Source organism: Hippoglossus hippoglossus, chromosome 11 (assembly GCF_009819705.1).
Source record: "Hippoglossus hippoglossus isolate fHipHip1 chromosome 11, fHipHip1.pri, whole genome shotgun sequence".
NCBI lineage: Eukaryota > Metazoa > Chordata > Actinopteri > Pleuronectiformes > Pleuronectidae > Hippoglossus > Hippoglossus hippoglossus.
In genome coordinates this window covers 2,437,161-2,460,375 of record NC_047161.1, presented here as the reverse complement: position 1 = coordinate 2,460,375, position 23,215 = coordinate 2,437,161, and the positions used below count along the sequence as shown (strand labels likewise).

Here is a 23,215-nt window from a genome sequence, read left to right as displayed (position 1 = left end):
ACAGGACAACGATGAACTGAATAAAGAGGTGACCTATATCCCTGGGTTAGAAGTGTGTGTGTGTCAAGTGGGCAGCACTCATTTGCTCTGTGAGCCTTGTAATAGTATTCATGAAACATGGACACCCTTGCAGTCAGGGCACACACACACACACACACACACACACACACACACACACACACACACACACACACACACACACACACACACACACACACACACACACACACACACACACACACACACACACACACACGAAAGTCAAAGGCTGTTTTCAGATTTTCCTGCTTCAGTTCAAACTGATCCTCACTTTGCTGTAAAGTCTGAAGACGACGTCACTACGTCATGATTTCACAAGTTCAACTACCACATTGATAAACATGCAGTCATGTACTCTGAAGTAAATATGATAACGAATATATAAATTTGATGAGAACCTCAAATGACAGAAACCACCTTGGAGAATAATGAGATATATCATGTCCTTCTTTAGTTTGGTCCCATGTCCCGTCTGCTAACATGAAGAAGGGTGCACCACCTGTACTGCAGCCAGCCACCAGGGGGCGGCCAAGAGAACACAGAGTGATGCACTAATGGAGACATTGATACTGTGGAATGGTCGATGGTGCAGCAAAAAAAATCTATGCTGCTGATTTGTAGGAAATTTATAAAGATATATACAAGAACTCGTTTTAACTACATTTAAAACCTCTTGTATCAAAGAGGCAGATCAGATAATCTGGGGCCTTTTTAAAACTGATATTTACATAATTTGCTTTAAAAGCAGCAGATTCACTTTCCAGCAACATCTTCTTGTTCATGATCATTTAAAGGGAATTTACTGTAACACAAAGTAACGTAAATAACGTGTCTTAGTCCCTGAATGGACCTTGTGGTCGAAGAGGTTTTCAGTTATGTTCCTGAAAACCTGACTCTGGTCCCTGTTGTGTCTGTGGACGTCCTCAGCTGATGAGTTGTCTTCATCGTCTTCCACTGACTCTTGATAAACTGCAGTTTACTGAGTCATTGACACTGAACAACATGTGACGTGTGAAACTCCCGAGGTAGAAAACACACGACTCCACACGACCAGTGTGAGTAAGAGTTGGTCACAGCATTTATTTCCATTTTCTGACAAAACTCAACACAAAAACAAACTGGAGACCAAGCTGAAAAAAGAGAGATCCTTCTGGTTTATTTCATTTTCATTTTTCTCTGCTGCGTCGCAGGTTGATGTGCAGTGTCTAATATTCCTTATTTCCAACGATGCAAATAATGAAATTGGAGAGAAATCTCTTTTTCCGAGGACACAGAAAGATTGTATTTTCTTTAACAGGGGTGAGGTCGGGTGGGGCTGACGGGGGAGGAGGAGAGGAGGCAGGAGGTGAAAGTAGAAGTTTACAAGGACAGAGGGTTTGCACGGTGTTCACAAACAGACAGACGAACAGGGACAGGCCGGGGGGGGGGGGGAGTTATAGGTTATAGGATGAGTGTAAGAGAGAAAGAGGAGAGCGAGAGAGGAGGAGGAAGAAGAGGGAGCGACAGTGGGCTTCGTCATGTCCCAATGAAAACAAGCAGACCCACTCCAACTTAAAAAAAGAACGATTTAGTTTTTAAAAAAAAGCAACAACACCCAGTCGTCTTTTAAAAAACAACAACGCAAGCAGAAAAAACACACATGGGAGGAAGAAGAGGCAGAGAAGGAGGAAGGAGGAAGAAGAGGGAGAGAAGGAGGAAGAAGAGGGAGAGGAGGAGGAAGGAGGAGGAAGAGGGAGAGGAGGAGGAAGGAGGAAGAAGAGGGAGAGGAGGAGGAAGGAGGAAGAAGAGGGAGAGGAGGAGGAAGAGGGAGAGGAGGAGGAAGGAGGAAGAAGAGGGAGAGGAGGAGGAAGGAGGAAGAAGAGGGAGAGGAGGAGGAAGGAGGAAGAAGAGGGAGAGGAGGAGGAAGGAGGAGGAAGAGGGAGAGGAGGAGGAAGGAGGAAGGGAGGGAGTCAGAGTAAGTGACCTTTTTTCATGCCCTGTTGAGACAGATTCTTTATCGATGGGGCAGGAGTAGGAAGAGGAGGCAGGAGGGAGGAGTAGGAAGAGGAGGCAGGAGGGAGGGAGGGAGGAGTAAGAAGAGGAGGCAGGAGGAAGGAGGGAGGAGTAAGAAGAGGAGGCAGGAGGAAGGAGGGAGGAGTAAGAAGAGGAGGCAGGAGGCAGGATGGCAGTAGAAGAAGATTGGCAGTCAGTAAGTAGAACTAGAGGAGGAGAGAAGTGAAACCAGCGAATGGCAGATCATGGCAGTGGTAAGAGAGCTGGAGCTGAAGGATTCTCTGGCTGGACAATTTTTGTTTTTAGAAAATAAATAAGAATAAACTACTAAAAAAAGCCGCCCCCCCGGTCGGGGGTGTGGCCGGGAGCTGGCGTGTCGTGCTCGGCGAGTTGGATCAGTCGGATTCTCTTCTGTCGGTTCAGTCGTCACCTTCATCGACCACAGTGTCGTAACAAGCATCGGCACAAACAGTGTTACTGGCAGATTAATGCTGTTTGGACTCTGAATAGAAAATAAAAAGGGGGACAGACGGACAGAGAGGACAGGGAGGACTTACAATACCCCCCCCCCCCCCCCCACCCCCCCTCTCCTCTGTCGTTGGTCCTCTCGTCATCTTGGCGTTTGGTGGTTTTTTTCTGTTTCTTAAGGACGTGAGGATGCAGAGGATGTACAGGATGGAGGAGTAAACATCGTTTTCTTGTACAGTGAGTATCTCAGGGGGGGGGGGGGGGAGGGGGGAGAGGAGAGATGGATGGAGGGAAGGAAGGAAGGGAGGAGGAGAGAGAGAGGGAGGGGGAGGGCGAAGTGAGGAGTAAATGATGCTCTGATGATTTAATAGTACGTCTCTTTTTCCACCCAGCCTGCAGAGATGAAGACGAGAGACGAAGAAGGAAACAAGAGAAAGAGGAAAGTTACCTATCGAACCATTTCACCTGCTCATTAACAACATCACCACATCAGATCATCCCATTTTAAACTAAATGTCCCACACAGTGTTTCCATGGACACCGATATTCACACTATTGACCCAATTCTGACCCAGACTTTACTTTCACGATGATGTTTACATGAATTGCGTGTGTGTGTTTGTGTGTGTGTGTGTGTGTGTGTGTGTGTGTGTGTGTGTGTGTGTGTGTGTGTGTGTGTGTACCTCCGGGGTTTCGGCGGAGGATGAGTTTTCGGATCTCATCGTAAACAAAGATGAGGAAACTGTATGGGAACGCACAGAACCACCAGCTGGGCCTGAGAGGACGAGAGAAGAGATGGGATCAAACCAGTTCAGGTTTATTCTGTGATACTCATCTACAGACTAATATAACTGAGATGAGACTTAGAGAGAGAACACATGAACACTCATTAGATGGGACCTACTTGAGCGGGTACATCCTCAGGGCCACGTCCATCCCAGGGCAGTAGGACAGGAACGCAGCCAAAGCTGTTTCCTCAAACAGGCCGAAGATCAAAATCTTATTCCTGCAAGAAAGAAGAAATCAGATGAAGGACGGACAAAGTGAGATGAGTAAGAGATGCTGATAAGAGACAGTAATGGGAGGAGTCCACATTAAAGGGATCTGAACTGGGACTGAAAAGACTTCATCTCTTCCCATCTTTAAAGAGAAAGCTGCCTCAGCTTCTACGTTCACTCCTGAAGTAAAGAACTGACGGACGGAGAAACAAGACAAGATGGAGGGAGAAGAGCAAACAACCAGTCTGGAGATCAGGTCCATAAACTAAAGGTGCACCAGTCAAACTGACTTTCAAGGGACATCTAGTGGCAGCTCGGGGGAACTGCAACAACTGCAGCAATGCACTTTCCAAACTAACAACCCAGTGATTTCTTCTAAACTGAGATTCAAGCTTCCACCTGATACTGAACTTCAGGAAAAACACCTGCACATCTGCCCACTTCAACAATATCACATGTTTTTAATGTTATAGAATAGGACAATGTGTTTGTTTAGCTAGATCAAGACGAGTCTCCCTCCCCCCAGTTTCTATCCAGATGTAGAAAGTCGTGGTGAGATGATTCTGGACTCACTTCATGCCCTGCTGGAACACAGAGTTACGTCTGGTCTTGCAGATGATGACGTCGGCCCACTGCACCACCACAATACTGACGAAGAAGGCCGTGTGGCAAGTGAACTCCACAATCTTACGCTGCTCATAGGTCTGCGTGGAGGAGGAGAAGAGAAACAGAAGACATGACGTTTAGATCATCTCCTTCGTCTGTTTTCACTGGTGAATTAAATCCATCGAGTTAGACATCTTTCTGGAGCCACGTGTATTTATGTATTACTGCTGCTCGGTGAAAATAACCGACACAGAAGAGGACTTGTATTGTCTCAGGTCACTCGTACCCATTGCTGTCCGTAACTGTCCTCCAGGTCGTTGGTGGAGCGATCGTCCCAGTTGAGCCGGATGCCGACGAGCACAGACGGCAGGAAACCGTTTTCAGCCATGATGACGAAGTAGGCGAAGAATCCTCCGAGAGCTTGGATCATTCCTGCAGAAACACACGGTTTGATCATTAACCCATGAACAGTAAAAACCCTGAACTCCCCAAGGGAGCAGAGCACATTGAAGAATATTAAGATGTCCTAAGAAAACTATAAAACTTTGTGAAGAGTGTCCCAGTGACGACAAAACCAGCAGATACAAATAAAACCTCATGTTATTACGACACAGCACATTGGACAGCAGACCAGGCTCGTACCGATCTGTCCGTACGCGATGCTGATGAGTCTCTCGTTGACCAGCTTGTCCCTCAGTGGGTTCCGGGGCTGACGCTTCATTATGTCGCTCTCTGCTGCTTCGTAGGCCAGAGAGATGGCCGGTACCTGACGGACGGGACAGAGACGCAGTGGTGAGGATCGTTGGTGACTTCATGTTTTACACCGGGTCTGCAGTGGATTCTCATTTATTATTTCGCTCCATGTTTCACACGATCATTGCTTTTCTCAATCTCTCCCCTTTGCACATTTCAGTCAATCTTATTGAATCCACTTATTTGAAAGGGGGATGACTTGACTGCCTCTTTTCAGGAGAGGTCCCACACTGCCACCCAGTGTCCTTATTGCACATGCACCTTTTGGTTTCCACCTTCACCTCAGTGCTCCGCCTGACTCAGGTTTTGTACAGTGATACTGTAGTTTCTCCTCCCTTGTTTGTAACCATATTCTGTATTTAAATCTGGCAAATTATAAATAAACATCAGTGGTTTTATTTCAATGTGTGTGTGTGTGTTTCTGGTGTCTCGCTGTGTGCGTTTGTTTTAGTCACCATGTCAGTTCCCAGGTCAATGCAGAGGATGGTGATGGTGCCCAGAGGCAGAGGGATGTTGACCAGGATGAAGAACAGGAAGGGGGTGATCTCTGGGATGTTGCTGGTCAGAGTGTAGGCGATGGACTTCTTCAGGTTGTCAAAGATGAGACGGCCTGATGGGACGGACACAGTGTGTCAGTGAACAGAGACACATGAACAAGCAAGTATGCAGAACAGTGCTTTACAATAAAATACTCTTTCATCCATATATTAATTCCTGTTTCCTATATTTGACTTATCATTACATGGTTTTCTTCACTGTATCAACTATTAATTTGGTTAAACACAAAAAGGAAACCATAACTTTAGTTCCAGGTCGTCTAACTCTTGAACTCAAACATCCTCCCTCCACCTCTTCTCCCTCCTTCCTCCCACCGTCCCTCCGTTTGTTTGTCCATCACCTTCTTCCACTCCTGTGACGATGGAGGCAAAGTTGTCGTCCAAAAGGATCATGTCTGCGGCTTGTTTGGACACGTCTGAGCCAGAGATTCCCATGGCAACCCCGATGTCCGCCTTCTTCAGGGCAGGAGAGTCGTTCACACCGTCTCCGGTCACAGCCACGATGGCACCCTGAGAAAAAAGAGGCCACACAGACGAAATGTTTTGATTCACATTCAGATGCTAAAACCGTGGATTCCTTTTTACTACAATCAGTAGTGTGTGTGCAGTTAAGTACCAGTCTCTGGCAGCCCTCTACAATGATGAGTTTCTGCTGTGGGGAAGTTCTGGCAAAGACGATCTCTGTGTGGTTCCTCAAGATATCATCCATCTGGTCCTGAGAGAGGTCTTTCAGATCTGTGCCGTGGATCACACAGGCCTTGGCATCTCTACACACCAAACACACAGCAAATCACTCAACTATGTCAAAGAATATTAACATTTAAATCCCATAAACACGATGTTCTTCAGCCGAATCTTTATGGTGCAACTGAAGCTACACAACTCCCTGTCTTGTTTTGAGCTTCCTGTCTCACCTGGGGTTGACCTGGCTGACAGGGATGTTGAGGCGAGCAGCGATATCTTCCACCGTCTCGTTGCCCTCGGAGATGATGCCGACACCCTTAGCAATGGCCTTGGCTGTGATTGGGTGGTCTCCCGTCACCATAATGACCTGTGGAGGAACAGGATAAAGAGGGAAATAAATTAAACGGGAATGTGTGAGAGGAAAGATGGGAGGAAGACAGAGAGAGAAGTAATGGAGAAATGACTCTTGTGGCCGATTGTCATCCACGGCCTTCACATTCAGCTGGATGCACTGTTCTGCTCTTCAAGTCGTTTAAATGTCAGATTTTCAAAGTGCCCACCTTGATGCCGGCGGAGCGACATTTGCCCACAGCGTCGGGCACGGCGGCGCGGGGGGGGTCAATCATGGACATGAGGCCCACGAAGCAAAGGTTGTCTGTCTCGAAGTTGACGTCATCTGTGTCAAAGGCGAAACCTTTGGGATACTTTTCCTCGGACATGAACACGTGGCAGAAACCTGGAGGAATCAGGGAAGAGGAGAGAAGTGTGGATGAAACACACCTACAGGATGACACAATGTAATGCAGATAAAGAATATATTAGAACTTCATAATTAAAATTCATTCCAAATTTCCAAACTATGACCTTTAGTTATTTCCATCTTCTGTTGTCCTTACCCAGTACTCTCTCTCCCAGTCCTCCCAGCTCCAAATAGGCGTTCTGGAAAGACTCCTTCATCTCCTCGTCCATGGCCTGCTCCTTGCCTTGCACCATGATGGTGGAGCAGCGGTCAAGGATCCTTTCTGGGGCTCCCTTCATCACCAGCAGGTAGCTGCTCTCGCTTTCTCCTTCCTCCGTGTCGTGAATTGAAAGCTGACGGGGAACATATGTAAGTGTCAGTATCGTAACTTTCAACATGTTTAAGTTTGTGATCACATGCATTTGTTTTCCAGCTGGAAATAAACCGGGCGGACAAACCTGATACTTGTTGGTGGAGTTGAAGGGGATCTCCGCCACCTTCTTGTTCTTGCCCCTCATGATCTTCACTGAGCCACACGACAGCTCAATGCATTTCAGCAGGGCAGACTCCGAAGCATCTCCGGCCACGTCGCGCTTGAGGATGGGCAAAGTGTCCTGACCGGCCTTGAACACAGCGCGGTTGCACAGGGCAGCGACGCGGGCCAGAGACCCCCATGTGGCGGAGCTCTTGTCGAAGGAGGAGCCTAGAGAATGATCGGAGGTGATTCAGCTGTGTCTCAACCAATCGGCACTTTTTAAAAATGGATTTAACCGAGCAGCAATAAAGCATCCCTTAGCAGAAATGTTAGTTTGGATGCTGGCCAAGAGAAATCAAGATCATAATTCCTGAGATATCTTTGCAGTAAGACTGAGAATGAAAGCAGGAGAGAGAGAGGAAAACCTCACCAGACTGGTCCTCGGTGGTGTCGGCCTCGTGGATCTGGTTGTCGAACCACATGTGGGCCACGGTCATCCTGTTCTGGGTCAGTGTCCCCGTCTTGTCCGAGCAGATGGTGGAGGTGGAGCCAAGAGTTTCCACGGCCTCCAAGTTCTTCACCAGGCAGTTCTTGCGCGCCATTCGCTTAGCGGTCAGAGTCAGACACACCTGAGAGAGGAGAGACGAGACAGACGAGACAGGAGGGAAAGAGGAGAGTAAAGGCAGTAAGGACGAGAGGACAGAAAGGAAGAAACAAGGTTGTCGACAAACAACATAAACATAAGGAGAGAACGTAAACAGAGAAAGAGAAAAAATAATTAGCATCTACTTTCTTTGGTAAACTAACAACACAGATGAACATCTCCAGGGCAGATGTTCTGCCAATGAGCAGAAGAATCAGTGTCAGAATGTATTTTAAACAATTAACCACGAACTAAACCACCCGAACACCTGGAGATGTTTATCCTGCTCGTCAAAAGTCCCTCTACAGCAAAATGCACTAAAAACATCCTCCCAAAAAATAAACCACAGGCCAACAAGCGATGCAGAGAGAACATGAGGCATGAACTCGTGAAGCGGTGAAGCAGAGCAGCGGTGCATTATTCCATCATGCCAAGTACGGCAAGAACAGTACTAGCCAAGGCCAAGCAGAGGCCGGAACTCAGTTCAAGGAGCTGAACTACTCATTAGCCTAATGTCATTACATCAGCTAGACGTTGTCATTGCAGACAGCACCGTGAGTGGCCTGGAAAAGAGGGAGAGAGACATACAGAGACAATGGAGGGAGAGAGAATCAGATACACAAACACACATGGGGCATGTGCCTTGGGAGAGAAAGAGAAGAGAAGAGAGATGGAAAAGAGAGATACACAAACAGAGACAGTACAACACCTGCACAACAACAGCTGATACTGACACAGAGAGAATGTAGAAAGCACAACAATATACAAACACACAACTGCACATGGACCCAGAGCAACATCACATATCACAGAAAACACACAAGCACAGAGAAAAGCACGGTAAGAGAGAAGCCAACACACTGTACACGACACAATATAAGACACATACTTAGAACAACACACACACACAAAGAAAAGACACAACCAGACACGAGTGAAACTTCTCAGGGAATCTGACAGATCACATTTAACATGAGAAATACCTGAAGTACATTTATCTCACAGAGGAGGTTATGTTTTCATTGTTTCTGGAATATGAAAAAACTACTGAACCGAGTTTCTTCCGGTGGAAAGATGAGTTGCGGGTCAAGAAAGAACCCAGTAACTTTGGAGCGGATTCGATTCAAGCAGATCCAGGATTTTGTGTAAATATCTATGAACGTGTGGAATTTGGTGCTGATCCGGATAAAGATGCAGACGAATCTGATCTCAATACATTTCTCTTTTCTCTAGTAGATTTTTTAAAAAACTTTGTACATGAAAATAGTGTTTGACCCAAGTCTGCACAAAGAATTGAGTAGAAAAAAAAACACAAAATGACATAAAAACACAGAAACACAAATGAAAATTACAGCTTGAAGGAAGAACAATCTTGTAACAGAGAGACACACACACACTACAAAATATTAAATTCATTAAAACCCATCTTTCCCTAACTATCATCTCACAAACTCACACTCGCTCCTTATTTCTCTGCCAACTCACAGTGACTGTGGCCAGCAGCCCCTCCGGTACATTAGCCACAATGATACCGATGAGGAAGATGACGGCTTCCAGCCAGGAGTAGCCCAGGACGATGGACAGGACGAAGAAACTGACGCCCAGGAAGACGGCCACGCCCGTGATGATTTGGATGAAGTGCTCGATCTCCTTGGCAATGGGCGTCTGAGGAGCAGAAGAGGAGGTTTAGATTGACTGAAGAAGATGAAGTTTCTCTGTCTTGATAACTTGTTGATAAGAAACTTCAGGCCCTGAAGCTCAGACATTTTACTTGCAGCTCTTAAAGGTCGCTTAAATTATTGACAAATTAATGAGCAACTGAATGACGACAACAGGCTCCACAAACACAAAAGGCCTGTTTTTAGTAAACAACCTTAATTATTGGACTTGCAAATGACACAATTAGATAAAACAAATAATAATGAATATGTCACCTTGCCAGTCTCCAGGCCCGAGGTGAGGGTGGCGATGCGGCCCATCACTGTACGATCCCCAGTGCACACAACAATACCACGAGCTGTTCCTGGAGAGGGAGAGAGGGAGAGAGGGGGGGAGGGAGAAGCGTTTAGTAAGTAACACACGTCTTCATAAACTCCACAAACAAGGAAGAAAAGAGGAAAACTCAAACCAATATAGAGGTGTGGTCCATAAAAGTAGTCAGATATGAGTCTGTCACAGACATATCGGTATCAGTCAATACAAAAACAACATGAAAACTTTTATTTACAGATAAACTATACAGAAAATAAATCCATATAGGTCAGGCTCTAGAATAAATGAAAGGGCGCTTCGGTTTGACTGAGCAATGATGGTGTAAGTGGTGGTGTATTAATGTAATGTAGCAATATATCCATGAGAGGGCGCCATATCTTGTTCTTCTCCGATCTGCCAGTGTGAGCAGCACAGAGCAAGTTAAACTCCCTCCAGTAACAGGATGGGCTGAGCAGGAGAGGAACGAGGAACCTGGTGAAACGAGGTCACATTCTGAGGCACCGGGCTCCTGTGATGTCACAAACGGCTTCGTCATCAGACCAAACAATAAACGCTGACGTCTGGCGTCTCTGTTTGCGGTTCAATCTGAGCACTGAACCGGAACAGTACAAACATACGCTTGCAGCCATGTGAGTGAGTACACACAGACACACACACAGACACAGACACACACACACACAGACACACACACACACACACACACACACACACACACACACACACACACACACACACACACACACACACACACACACACACACACACACACACACACACACACACACACACACACACACACACACACACACACACAGAGGAGACATGTTTCTCCCAGAGAGGCAGAGTGGACCAACCCTCACACTGTATACGTTGAATATGATGGTAATAATAAAAATAAGGATATTTGGCGATGGTGACCTTACCCTCGACACAGTTGGTGGAGAAAAAGGCGATGTTGCGGGTTTCCAGGGGGTTGTCATGGGTACAGTCAGGTGACCTGGTCTGGGGCTCTGATTCACCAGTCAGGGACGAGTTGTCCACCTGGACAGAGCAGGAGACGGTGATTTGACCCAGTGGTGGTGAGTGTTATGAGACTGTGTCCAATTCATATGAAAACAGGTGGAAACACTGAGAATCTGTGAGATCCAGTCCTGTGTTCATCCAGAGCTTGTAGCAGCAGCAGTGGGGAGATTGAGGTTAACAGTTTACAAAGCGGTTTTATTTTACAGGTTGAATAAAACATCATCATGTTGCTGTACTGTGAAGACGATGAGCTTGTTGCAGTTAATTATTCATCAACCAACACAAGAGGATTTAAAAAAAGAGTGGACATAAACTGTTCTCATATTAAACCCGATGCTCCTGACACCTGTACTGACTTCGACTGTGCACTAACTCTGATTGTAGTGTTGAGACAGGAAACCTGATACTCTGGAGAGACATCTGACGAAGGCCTATTAGGCGTTGAGAGGAGTTTCTGTTTAACTACAGGAGGGTGTCTGTGTTGGTGGCTCACCTTGCAGCCGTGGGCGGAGATGACGCGCAGGTCAGCGGGGATCCTGTCTCCTCCCTTCACCTCCACCAGGTCTCCTGCCACCACCTGCTCGGCGTTGATCTGCATCTTCTCTCCCTCACGGATAACCAAGGCTTGCTGGGAACCGAGAGAAGAAGAGAGAGAGAGAGACAGAGAGAGAATCAGAGGGAGAGAGAATATTTGTAAGGGGCACAACATTCAAATAAACATCTTCTTGTTTTGTTTAAAAGAATAAAACAGATGAAGCAAAGTCGGCTAATATAAAGTTGAAGCCTCTTTTCAAAAATAACAGCAACTTCTGTGATGGAACTATTTAGAGAAAGGTCAGAGATGAGGGACGTCAGCGTAAAAAACAAATTGATATGAGGATAAAGAAGATAGAAGAATAGTATGAAAGCTGTGACATAATAATGCATGAAGCTTTCAGATTCATAAAGAAATTAAAACCTGCTTTAACTTGATATCATATTTAACATAATAATAATAATACTTTCTAGTCCAGAAAGTACCATTGTCTCTTGATTAGCAAAGCTGCAACTTGCAATTTTTGTAAAAATCCTTGGTTATGGTTAGAAGAAAATGCAATATAATATATAGAATATAGAGTATCGTGGTGTTGGGTACCTGAGGGACCATGTTCTTAAAGGACTCCATGATCTTAGAGCTCTTAGCTTCCTGGAAGTAGGAGAAGCAGCCGGTGATGATGACGACAGCCGACAGCACGATACCCAAATACAGCTGCAGAGGAGGAGACGGACAGAGGAGGAAGAACGGAAGATGAGACTTTCATATTTAATGCAGAAAGTAATTAGGGGACTTCTCCTTTATCTAAAAACATATCACACGTGAGGAGGGAAAGAGAAGACCACGGGAGTAACACAAGGAGTAAATCATCAGTCGTCATTCTGACATGAAACACTGAACCCTTGAGGAGAGTGGGAGGTAAAGAAGATATTTCAGGATGTTGCTGCTCATGTAAAGTTTAAATTCTAAACTAACACAAACTGTCTTTAAAACGTTCATTTCAGTCTCACATCCTGTAGCCGACAGCAGCAACTGGTTTGGAGTCAGTGACCTGGAGGCCGTCCCTCTGTTAGCGGTCTACTCTCTTCATCGCTTTATGACTCTGCTCTTATATCTTCTATGTTTTAATACATCACCATTAGAGGGTCTAAATCCTCTGGGCTGAATAATCTTCCTGTACAGGACTCTCATCTATGTCCTGTACCATGTGACACAACTGCAGCTGTTTATCAGAGTGTGATTTTTAAATTCTGTGTGTATGATACAGTCACTGAGGGCGACTCATCCCCCCCCGTCAGGGCTTCACCTCCCCCGTGGTAGGGACCAAGCGTTTAGTCCCTTCATACTGTGCATGTCAGATCCTCTCAGCCTCAGTCCCAGGCTCGACTCTGCGCTCTGACCTGGCAGAAACAGCGCTGACCCATGAACACCCCCTCCTCTCGCCCCGCCGCTACCAACGCCAGGAGTCGCACGCTCCCTCTGGTCTGCCCCAAACGACACTAAGAGGATGGTGTCTGTCAATCAACGATGGGTCGGCTGGCGTGACTCGCACAAACAGATGACATTATCACTGACACAGCTTTATCCCCGAGGAGGAGTGACTCAGCACATTGTTTTATGAAGTGATGTGCTGGACGACCGGGAGCAAACACACGAGCAGCGATTCACAGCTTCTTCACTAACCTCCCTCAGGATGTTGGATCGCTCGCTGGTGTTTATATTTCATTCAAAGCTCGAAACCTTTACAGCGTGTGCAGTACTTAAACTACAATAGTTCTTTTCCACTGCACTTACGTTATCCCCAGCGGGCTCATCCTCCGTGGCCGCCTGGATGGCGTAGGCCAGGAAGCAGAGGATGGCACCGATCCACAGCAGGATGGAGAAGCCGCCGAACAGCTGGCGACAGAACTTGACCCACTCTGGGGTGGTGGGGGGTGGAGTCAGGGCGTTGAGGCCGTCCTTGGCCAGGTACTCTGCTGCCTTGGCATTGGTCAAACCCTGAGAGCAGCGGAGGGGACGGAGAGGAGGGGAAGAGGGAAGATGGAACAAAGCAGAGATTTGTCTAACTCCCTTTCTGACGGGGATATCCACATCGATCAGTCAGTGCTGAGTCAGGCACCTACCTGCACGATGTCAGTGTTGTATTTCCTGCAAACCTCCTCAACAGACATTTTGTGTTCCGTCTACAGCGAATGGAAAAAGAAAAAGTAAACTGCAAACACCCATCAATTATCAGATCAATTCACAATTACATTCAAGTATTGCAAACGTGCTGGTGTCAGGTGAGAACGTTTTAAAATATTAAAAAAATATATTTAGGTTCAGTTTATTATGAAAAGCTGTAGTTTACAAATGTCCAACGAGGATGTCAGGTTTTTCTCAGGGTTTGTGACACACACTCTGATATCAGAGGGAAATCCTCTGGGTTTGGCTTCCTGCTCCGTGCAGGAGTCTTCCCACAACAGGACTAACTTGCCAGATAATACAAATATTACACATCTGGCATATTAGGTGTAACCGCACAGTACGACTACTGCACACCAGCTGCTATGAAACACCACATCTCTGTCATGTGCTTTTCAAAGAGGGAGACTGGACAGCAGTGGGATCGCAGCTCTCTGGCTGCTGGAGCGAGGCCAGGGTTTACTATCACTGATCTCCTCACTGTCCGCTGGGACTTCAAGACTTTGGGTTATTCTGTCTGTGAGGACGATCCGTTCTGCTTGGAATTCAAATGAGATTCTTAACCACTACAGTGTTTGACCCAGCAGGTTCTAGGGGAAGCAGGAGGTGTTTTACGCACGATGGGAACTTCCTTCTTGAGTTCATCCAGGTCCTTGCCTCCCTTCTTCTTGGGAGACTCCTTCTCATCCTTGTCCTGCGTGGTGGCCACGCGGTAGCTGTCCGACCGTCCATACTGTCAACACACAAACACAACATCAATGAGTTCAGTCCTGTCATATTATTTATACTTTTATACAAACAGCTGACACTCTAACTCTTCTCCTTGTTGCAACACCATCTAAACCACTCAATCCAGAACAGGTGGGAGTTTAAGCAAAGAATCCCTCGACCGTTCTACTTGTAAAACACAGGTCTTCACGTGGGATTACCACCGATGTACAATATAATAATTCTAACAACAACATGCTTCCTAAATCCCATTTTGCTTCCATATTTAGATCCAGTGAAAAGATCCAAATTCAGATGTAATCCCCTGGTGTGCGGGGGGGAACTCGACACCTCCTGATTAGATCTGGCATCATTAGAGCTCGGGCCCGTCTGGAGAGCTCCACTTGGAACTGCAATCTACAACGCTGGTATTTAGGGAAACTGCTGTTCAGACCGGAGAGAACGCTGCTGTGTCTGAGAGGAAAAACAAGAGCAGTCAGGAGAGAGAGAGAGAGAGAGAGAGAGAGAGAGAGAGAGAGAGAGAGAGTGTGAAGGGCCAGAGGGCAGAAAGAGAGAGAGAGAGAGAGAGAGAGAGAGAGAGAGAGAGAGAGAGAGAGAGAGAGAGAGAGAGAGAGAGAGAGCGGAGGATCGTCCAGGAGCCAGGATGAACGATTAAATATGACAGTAACTGTAACATGCACCAGGGGATATTCAGAATCAGCAGCGTGGGTCTGGATAAGTGAGAGTTGGAGCTGCTCTTATCCTTCGTTTGACATGTGATCAGTGGATGTCGGCCAAAAACCACAGCTTTGAATTCTTTCTCTGTTCTGAGCAGCAGCAGTTATTCAAGATGGTTGAAATGCAGGTTCAGAGTTTAATGTGTCAAGAACAAAACTGTGGTGGGAAATACACAAAATCTAATAATAGTCAAGTTTAAAAAAAAACTGAAAATAGGATAATACAATATTACGGATGTCTGCATTGTAGTTTCAGTCTTGGTTTCAGAGTCGTTACACCTCAAATATTTGTTTACTATGATGAATAAATGTGTATCCAAGTCTGAGATCAGTTGCTTTTCTAGAGAAACATGGTGTGAGACAACCAGGGACGTGTGAAATCAGTTGACTAGATAATTCCAGTCTAATCTGAGTCTAAATCTAAAACACTGACGTCTCTGTTTGTGTGGAGTCCTTGTGAATATGCTCCTGGGGATTAAAACCTTTTCTCAAATCCCACTGTTACCCAGCATGCGCGTCACAGGGTGAGCATCCTGAGGGTTTCTAGCAGAGAGATAAAATGTCAGCCAGCTGCTCGGTTTAGCAAAACATCTCCCATGGAAACAGAACAATCCCAAAATAAAAAAGGCAGGATGTGAGCATTTCTTTGTCTGATCAATCCTGAAGAGGGAACATGATGTTTTCACTTTCATATTAGATTTTCTCAAGGACGACTTGTTGATTTAACACAGTAAAAGATAGATGTGAAAAATGATGGTTCAGCCGTAAAACCACAGACGAATGTGTTTTTAGAGGCAAAGACACAATGAGACATTTTATTACACACTAATCGGGTTTAGGAGGCTAAATGAATAAAGTGAAGTACGGTTAATTAAATGAATCCACTGCTGGAGGAAATCGGCCTTCACTTATTTGGAGAATATAAAAAACAGCCTGTTTAACCTCACGACGTTCGTTTGAATTCTACTTTGAGCCTGAACTCCGCTGACGGCTCCTGGAAGCGTTTTCACAGCCTCCAGCCAAACGTCCTTTCTACTGGGGACCTGAGCCTCGTTCGCCAGGCAGATGTTCGCCAGGCAGATGTTCGCCAGGCAGATGTTCACCAGGCAGATGTTCACCACGATGCAACTTAGTACAAACGCTCTGTGGAAATACTCAGCTTCAGTTTGAACGTGCTTGATGAGAGGGGAGAGCCGACTGATTTTAGGAAAGCTCCGACACGGATTAGCGTGGGCCGAGCGGCTCCACACGGATTCGATGGCTGTTTTCTGCTGTTTACCGTCTGGTTTCTTTCCCTCGCTCGATGAAAAGCTGGCTGAGCGATGGCTTGATGACAGCCAAACAGACTGCCAGACTTTACTACATCCTCTTATGTCCACAAATCTGTGAATCTGATTTACGTCAGAGTACGTGCATATGTCACATTTGTATATAGGTGTAAATCAAAGGGTACGTAAGTGGCATGATGTGTCCAGAGATGTTGTTTGTGTGCCATTGTGTATCTGCATGCACCGGATCATGTGTGTGTGTGTGTGTGTGTGTGGTGCCATCTGTTAGGAGGTGCTTCCCCGGGCAGTAGCGTCCAGCAGACCAGCAGATTACTGCTGTTTACTACACTGACAGATTAACCTAGTGAACGATAATAATCCCTCCATCACTCTCTCTCTCTATCTCTCTCTCTCTCCCGTCTTTTCATTCCCAGCCTCTCATTCAACAATATTCATTGGTCATGAATCACTTGCTGAAATGTTAACCAACCACGACGAGGTACAGACAAACCTAGAATCATATTGACTCGTGAAAACTGTGAAAACAAATCTCTCTCAGAACGGAACCATCAACGAGGCAACAAGGCCAATGACTCCAGGACATACACAGATCCTTCAGTGCTATTTAACTCTTTCTCCATTTTCTTTGGCTTATTTTACAATACTATCTTTTTTTAATTTAAATTCTACAGTTGGTGTTCGACGTTTCTTTTTTATCTCTGTGTTATGTTCTCTTTGATCCGGTGACATGCTTGGTTATTTCAGCCTCTTTATCTTTGTGTGAGGTTTTTCTTGCCTCGGTTCCACTGAATCACACAAAGTCCTACAGGGGACACACGTCACATCTGCATATAAATATTCAACAGCTGGATGACAGAAACACGAGGGCGGCATCCTTTCACCAATTTTAATCCCATAGACTTAATATGACTTTAAAGACATTTCTGAATCAATCTAGAGCAAATATACAACCGCAGAGTCTAACCTTTGGAGAAAGGCTGACACATGTTGTACTGAATTACATAATAAGTACGTTTTTACAAGTATAAATAAAGTACAACACATTGACATATATGTTGCTTTCGATGTCACTCATAACTTAAGCCTGATCGATATGGATCGTTGGGGGTTGATGCCAAAACTGATATTAGAAAGATAACATTCTGGGGGTGAGGGTTAATGTATCAGTCAGGCTGTATTCATAACTAACCTGAATTAGTTTGGAGGATGTTGTCATGCAAATCATTTCCCTTTGCTCTACAGCACAATCCCTGATCTCTGTGTTGTTCCAGGCTGTAAAACCTGAGGACGTTTCAGCAGCATCCAGATGTTACACACTGAGACAGATTGGAGATGCTGAACACGAGCCGTCTGCTCCGTCTGCTCGCAGTCCACATCCAGCCGACCCGTGTGCCGGGCACCACCGGTCGGGGGGGCGGCTGGATAAGCCGTTAATCTGCTGAAATCACTGGTCACATCTCAGACATCAGCCAGGGACGTTTTATCAGCGCAGCCTACGACTACGCGTAAATTCAAACATTACGATAATTAGTAATTAAAATGTACAGATTAGGACACAGACGCATATCCGCATACTGAGGGGCGGAGCGTCTATAAATGAGCTGTGATGAGAAACGACAGCATCGATCTCCAGGATCTCTGAGATTAAGAGATTTATTAATTCATTTCCGTAATTAGATTTTAGTTTATGCTTATTTAGGTTATGCTACGTGTGATTTTACGTGACGGTGGCAGATCGCTGTGTTGTAGCATCCGATCGTTTGGTGTTTGGCCTGTTTTTCAACAATATACGACGACGCTCCAGTGACCAAAGAGTGACACACTTTATGGATCACACACACAAAGAAATGGATTATCACACAGATCAGTGGCCAGACCGACCTAGAAAAACACTGAAGGACTGTCTGACTGGCACGCGACACACACACACACACACAGTAAGAGGGGTCCTCCCTCATCTATCCCTCCCTTCACCCTCCCACTTTGTTTACATTCTCCTCCCTCCAGGCTGCCCATCTGCCTCCCTGCTCTGTCTGCCCTGATCTGCTCATCTGCACCGAGGTTTAATCACGAGGAGACAGCCGGTGCCACATTCAGGCTGAAGACTGCCCGATGATGACGACACTGGGTTTTAGTACGTGTGTGTGTTCCCAGTGAAATGCCACAGGGGGACAGGAGCTCAGTTTGGGATTTAAGGGGAAATGTGTGTGCAGCAGAAAACCTTCGCGGTTGTCGGAGGACATTTCCAATAAAGCAGACGACAGATTCTGTTCCCTGTCATTTGTCAGCGTGTCATCTCCCGCTGTGCGACGCGTCTGAGAGTGTGATAGAAAATGGCAGCTGTCGATGGAATCCGATTGACGGCGTCGACTCCCAATGGCCTGAAAAACGGGAACTGTTAGGTCTCCTAGCAACATCCAATCCCCTGGGCTCATCTAAATAATTGCAGTCAGTTGTTTTTTTGTTGATGATTGCACTTAATGTGAAGGTGTGTTATGTAAGACTGCTCTAACGTTCTGTCAGTCTCCTCCATGACTGGAGGTCGTTGACACCTACAGTGAGTCAGCGTCTGTTCCGTTTAAAGCCAACGTTGGAAACCCCCGATCGGTGATTAGCAGTCGTATGGATTCACGTTATTTCACCAACACGGAAACTGGTGAGGGACATGAGGGGACGAGCGTCTGCACTGATGAGATATTGACTGAAACAATTATGCAACAGAGTCCGTGACCATGAGAACATAGATCGTGTGACTACGAGCATTAACACGTGTACACACCCCTGGGTTGTCTGTTGTATTATTATTATTAAGTGTACATTATAACTGAACTTTTATATATATTTGTATTTCACTGTTTTACTTGTGGCCACAGTAGTTTGACGGACTGTGTTTTCATTAAGTCACGTACGTGCTGCTAGGCAACTGACTGCGTCCTTTATATTTGAAAAATGGAATCTGCACAAACATTTGTGATAGATTTAATTTATTCATAACCATAACTTACAGTATAAAGTGCTTTGTGTCTTCACATCCTCATGTTCTGGTGTGTGACTGAGTATATGCACTTGTTTTAGTGTCAGTACAGTACTAATTATTATCAGGAGTGAAATCACTAGTGAAGAGATCCCATTGAGTCGAGAGCGACCATCAGCTTCATGGTGTACGGATCAGACGCCTCAGACGCACACGGCCGCACCACGCACCATCCTTCCTCCTAGTGCATTGTGGGATATCGGCGGAAGCATTCATCCTTGGATATCTCTTCTTTTCCATCTCTGTCTCAGTGTCCATCTTTCCATCTTCTCTCCAGACTCCATTGCTGCTCTCTCCTCCATCTCGTCCCTACCAAGCAGCGTCTCAGGCTCCCTCCTCGCATTCCTCCGTCTGTCCCAGTGTTCACCCTTCTCAAGGTGACTCACCACAGAGGCTTCTCTCTCCGTCTTTCCCAGCATCCGTCTCCCTGCCACCGGCGTTCAGAGTAAATCACACCATCTCTGTCCTCAGAACACCGCCTCTATTTCTCCGTCTGAGGCCTCAGGTGTCTGACCTTCCCTTCGTCTCTGCCGTCCATCCTCTCACCAACCGATCGTTGCAACTTCCCCTATCCATTGATCGGCCCGGATCAAAGGGCCCCAGTTCCCTTGTCAACCGAACTTCCCTCAGATTATGTCCCCCCCCCCCACCCGCCGCCTGTTTCACCCACTCCTCTTACTCCACCCAGCTGGAACTTGGGAGTTTCCACTCACTAACACACCCTCCTCCTCCTCCTCCTCCTCCTCCTCCACTCTTTGACGCAGTCGTCGGAGTTGTGCACGGTTTCCGCCTCTGGCAACGGACGGCATCACAAACCGTGACAGAGCGCCAGTGTTTTCCACGACTCGGCCTCGATGCTCTCTCATGCCAACCAACCTCCTCCCCCCCCTCCCCTCCTCCCACAATGTGGAGCCGAGGAGTAGCCCCTGCCCATCATCCCTCATTAGCTGGGATGGACCATGACACTATTGAAGGAATGGAGCTACAGTTACCCAACAGTACATGTTGATCTTATAGTCTCCAACGACCAGCAAAACTTAACACGATGATACAAACACACTAAGTTAACAGACATGCTGCAGGAGAGAACAACTTCCATAAAGCAATGTTAGTGTGGACACTGGACAGTAACTTATAATGATATCAGTGAGTTTTCAGTAGAAATCACATCATGGAGTCTAAGTTTAATGGCTGGAACAGGATGTCCTTCGTGACCCGACAGCTCACTGGGGTTTTTTGGAGACTGCTGGAGGGGGGGGGGGGGCGTTGGTCGTGTCCACACCTTCCTCCGGGATACATTGTGTTAAGAGAGAGGGGATTAAGGAGGGGGATTGACCACAGAGAGAGGGGATTGACCACAGAGAGAGGGGATTGACCACAGAGCCGGCTGAGGAACCATTTTGACGCACTTGTCTGTTCTCTGTGCGGCGTCCGGAGCGGAGCTGCCTCTGCTTCCCCCCCGAGCCTCAGCTCCAGCAGCTCCATCACGACGTGCTGTCGCATTATGTAATGTTTGAATAGACGTGCACCAAATGGATGCAGGAAAAAGACCAAACACAGCCTTCATGCTTTGGACTCCCAGCCCCCCCCCACCCCACCCTGTGTGGATTTTCCACATTAATCCAAATAATGTGAGACATTGTCTCTCTGTCAGCTGCTGTCTTTAGGGGGGGGGGATGAGAGACTCACACGGTGTCTGTGATGTGAAGAGTTGCTGCAGTCGGACTGACACGATGCTGCAGGTTTTCACCAGCAGCAGGTTTCATGTTCCAGTCACGCATTTCACCTGCACATTATTAACATCATCATCCTTTCTGTCTGTGTGACTAATACATGCAGATCTCCAGGCTGTGAACTCCCTCCATCCTCTGCAGCGACGCCAGATGTTCGCAGCTGTATTTCTGTTTGTTGTGCATGAAGCATGTTTCTGCTCATCCTGCACCTCGGAGAGACACGCAGGGTAGAAGCACAGCAGCTACTCCTGAAACAGAAACGAGGCTGCTCGTGACTGAACGAAGGTGTTGGCTCTGGATGATGTGGAACCCGAGTGGCGTGAACGGTGTGGAGGTGTCCCCACCCTGGGACAGTGGACAGCGTCCCCACCCTGGGACAGTGGACAGTGTCCCCACCCTGGGACAGTGGATCGGGATTATGCAGAAAACAAACATAGCAAAATGTGATTTAATCTGCACAACAGGCTGGATTAGTAACGTGGGGGATGTAACGCGTTACCACCCTGCACCGGCGGGAGTCGCGACTCAAGTTCCCCGGGGGGGGGGGGGGAGAAGAGGGACGACGGTGTCCAGGTGATAACCCCCCCCCTGTCTCCGGTTAGTCTCCGGTTAGTCCCCGGTTAGTCTCCGGTTAGTCTCCGGTGCCCCCACACGGAGAAGCGTTGGTTTTTTAAAAACGTGACAAATGACAGAAATCACAATTTAAACACGCAGATGACGTGAAACCCGCAGCTGGCGGACACACACGAGCCCCCCCCCCACCCCCCACCACCGGGCTCAGTGTCCCCGGAGCACCGGGGGTCTGCGGCTCCACACGGAACCGGACCCGGTACCGGACCTGGTACCAGCAGCTGACAGTGAAACCCGGAGCTCTTACCCCCATGTCGGCGCAGTCAGTCGGGTTCCCCTCAGCAGACGAGTCGCGGTTCGGTCCGAGCAGCGGAGCCGGGTCGAGGTGACGAAGAGGAGGGTTTAGAAAACTAATGGATGACTTCAACTTTGACAGTTAAACAATTACCGAGCTAACACGAGATCCTGAAAAAAGAGTTAATTGCTCTCAATCAACGGGCACGAGGCCGCGGGCGGATCGCTCGGCTCGGCTCGGCCTGGCCCCGGGTCGCAGGACGGGAGAACCGCTCGGTGTGTCGGGGGGTGAACGGTTTAAAACCCGGCGGAGACTCTTCGACCTGCTCCGGTAACACACGCCACTGATGCCGGCGGAAAGTAGAGCCGACCAACAAGGCTTCTTCTCCGGATGCCGTCTCCCTCCGCGGCGGTGCGCAGGCCGCGCCTCAGCACTCAGGGTTCCCCGGGGTTTCACTCCGCGGATGAAACGAGGACCAAATAGGGCGAGGCAGTTTTATTCATAAAACAGCTTCACGGCACTTTTATGAATGTATATTTGCACATAATACTTTCGGTGGCACAGTGGTATATATATTTGATCCCATTTATTCACCGGGCAGTGTAAGAATAGTGCCTTTTAGTATATATTTATTTATTTATCTGGCAGTAACAGGTTAACTTGCCTCTGTACCAACCCCATGTTGTGTTATGCGGTTTATATATGATACGTGACTCTTATGTTTTTATGTTTGTATTTGCTGGTGTAAAACTGTAATTTCCCTTCTTGGATGTATAAAGTATGAATTAATGGATATATGTCTATCTATCGATCTATCTATAAACTAAACTAATATATTTCCCAAATCTTAGTTTAATCACACGACACACTTGCAGGATTCAACATTATCTAGTTGATGTTTTTATTATTTATCTTTAATTGAGCAAATTCCCTCCCAAAAAAACTTTAGCACATGACCACATGGAACATAAACTAAATTATTACTACACAATGTCTTGGGTGATATTTTTTTATTATGTTTGTTTAATTGTACAAACTCCAGTTGTTGGGGACAATTGAAGTTTGGGGGTCTGGGGAAGTTGCCTGCTTCATGTCAGGTCAATAATTCAACTCTGCTTGTGAAAAATGAGCCGATAAGACGTGTGTATACGAGGGGGAAAT

General features: G+C 46.8%; 2 protein-coding genes across 3 annotated transcripts in view; both read right to left on the bottom strand.

The window, feature by feature from the left end:
• LOC117770959 (tapasin-like) overlaps positions 1 to 23,215 on the bottom strand; it is a 1,175,540-nt gene that overhangs the window by 726,427 nt on the left and 425,898 nt on the right. The gene's annotated exons all lie outside the window — the stretch shown is intronic.
• Positions 2,669 to 22,421, bottom strand: atp1a3a (ATPase Na+/K+ transporting subunit alpha 3a). 2 transcript variants are annotated; one of them, XM_034600820.1, is made up of 24 exons: positions 22,067 to 22,421; positions 14,308 to 14,421; positions 13,628 to 13,687; positions 13,299 to 13,502; positions 12,105 to 12,218; positions 11,463 to 11,597; positions 10,870 to 10,987; positions 9,889 to 9,977; positions 9,440 to 9,619; positions 7,742 to 7,940; positions 7,295 to 7,539; positions 6,994 to 7,189; positions 6,658 to 6,833; positions 6,328 to 6,464; positions 6,030 to 6,180; positions 5,755 to 5,923; positions 5,312 to 5,466; positions 4,746 to 4,869; positions 4,390 to 4,535; positions 4,071 to 4,201; positions 3,404 to 3,505; positions 3,183 to 3,274; positions 2,836 to 2,892; positions 2,669 to 2,760 (listed from the first exon to the last, which is right to left on the bottom strand). In XM_034600820.1, the coding sequence occupies exons 1-23, from the start codon at positions 22,070 to 22,072 to the stop codon at positions 2,864 to 2,866; spliced, it is 3,072 nt and encodes a 1,023-aa protein (XP_034456711.1). In that variant the 5' UTR covers positions 22,073 to 22,421; the 3' UTR covers positions 2,669 to 2,760; positions 2,836 to 2,863. The 2 variants fall into 2 exon arrangements, with proteins under 2 accessions (XP_034456711.1, XP_034456710.1); XM_034600819.1 differs by having other exon boundaries at positions 2,669 to 2,892.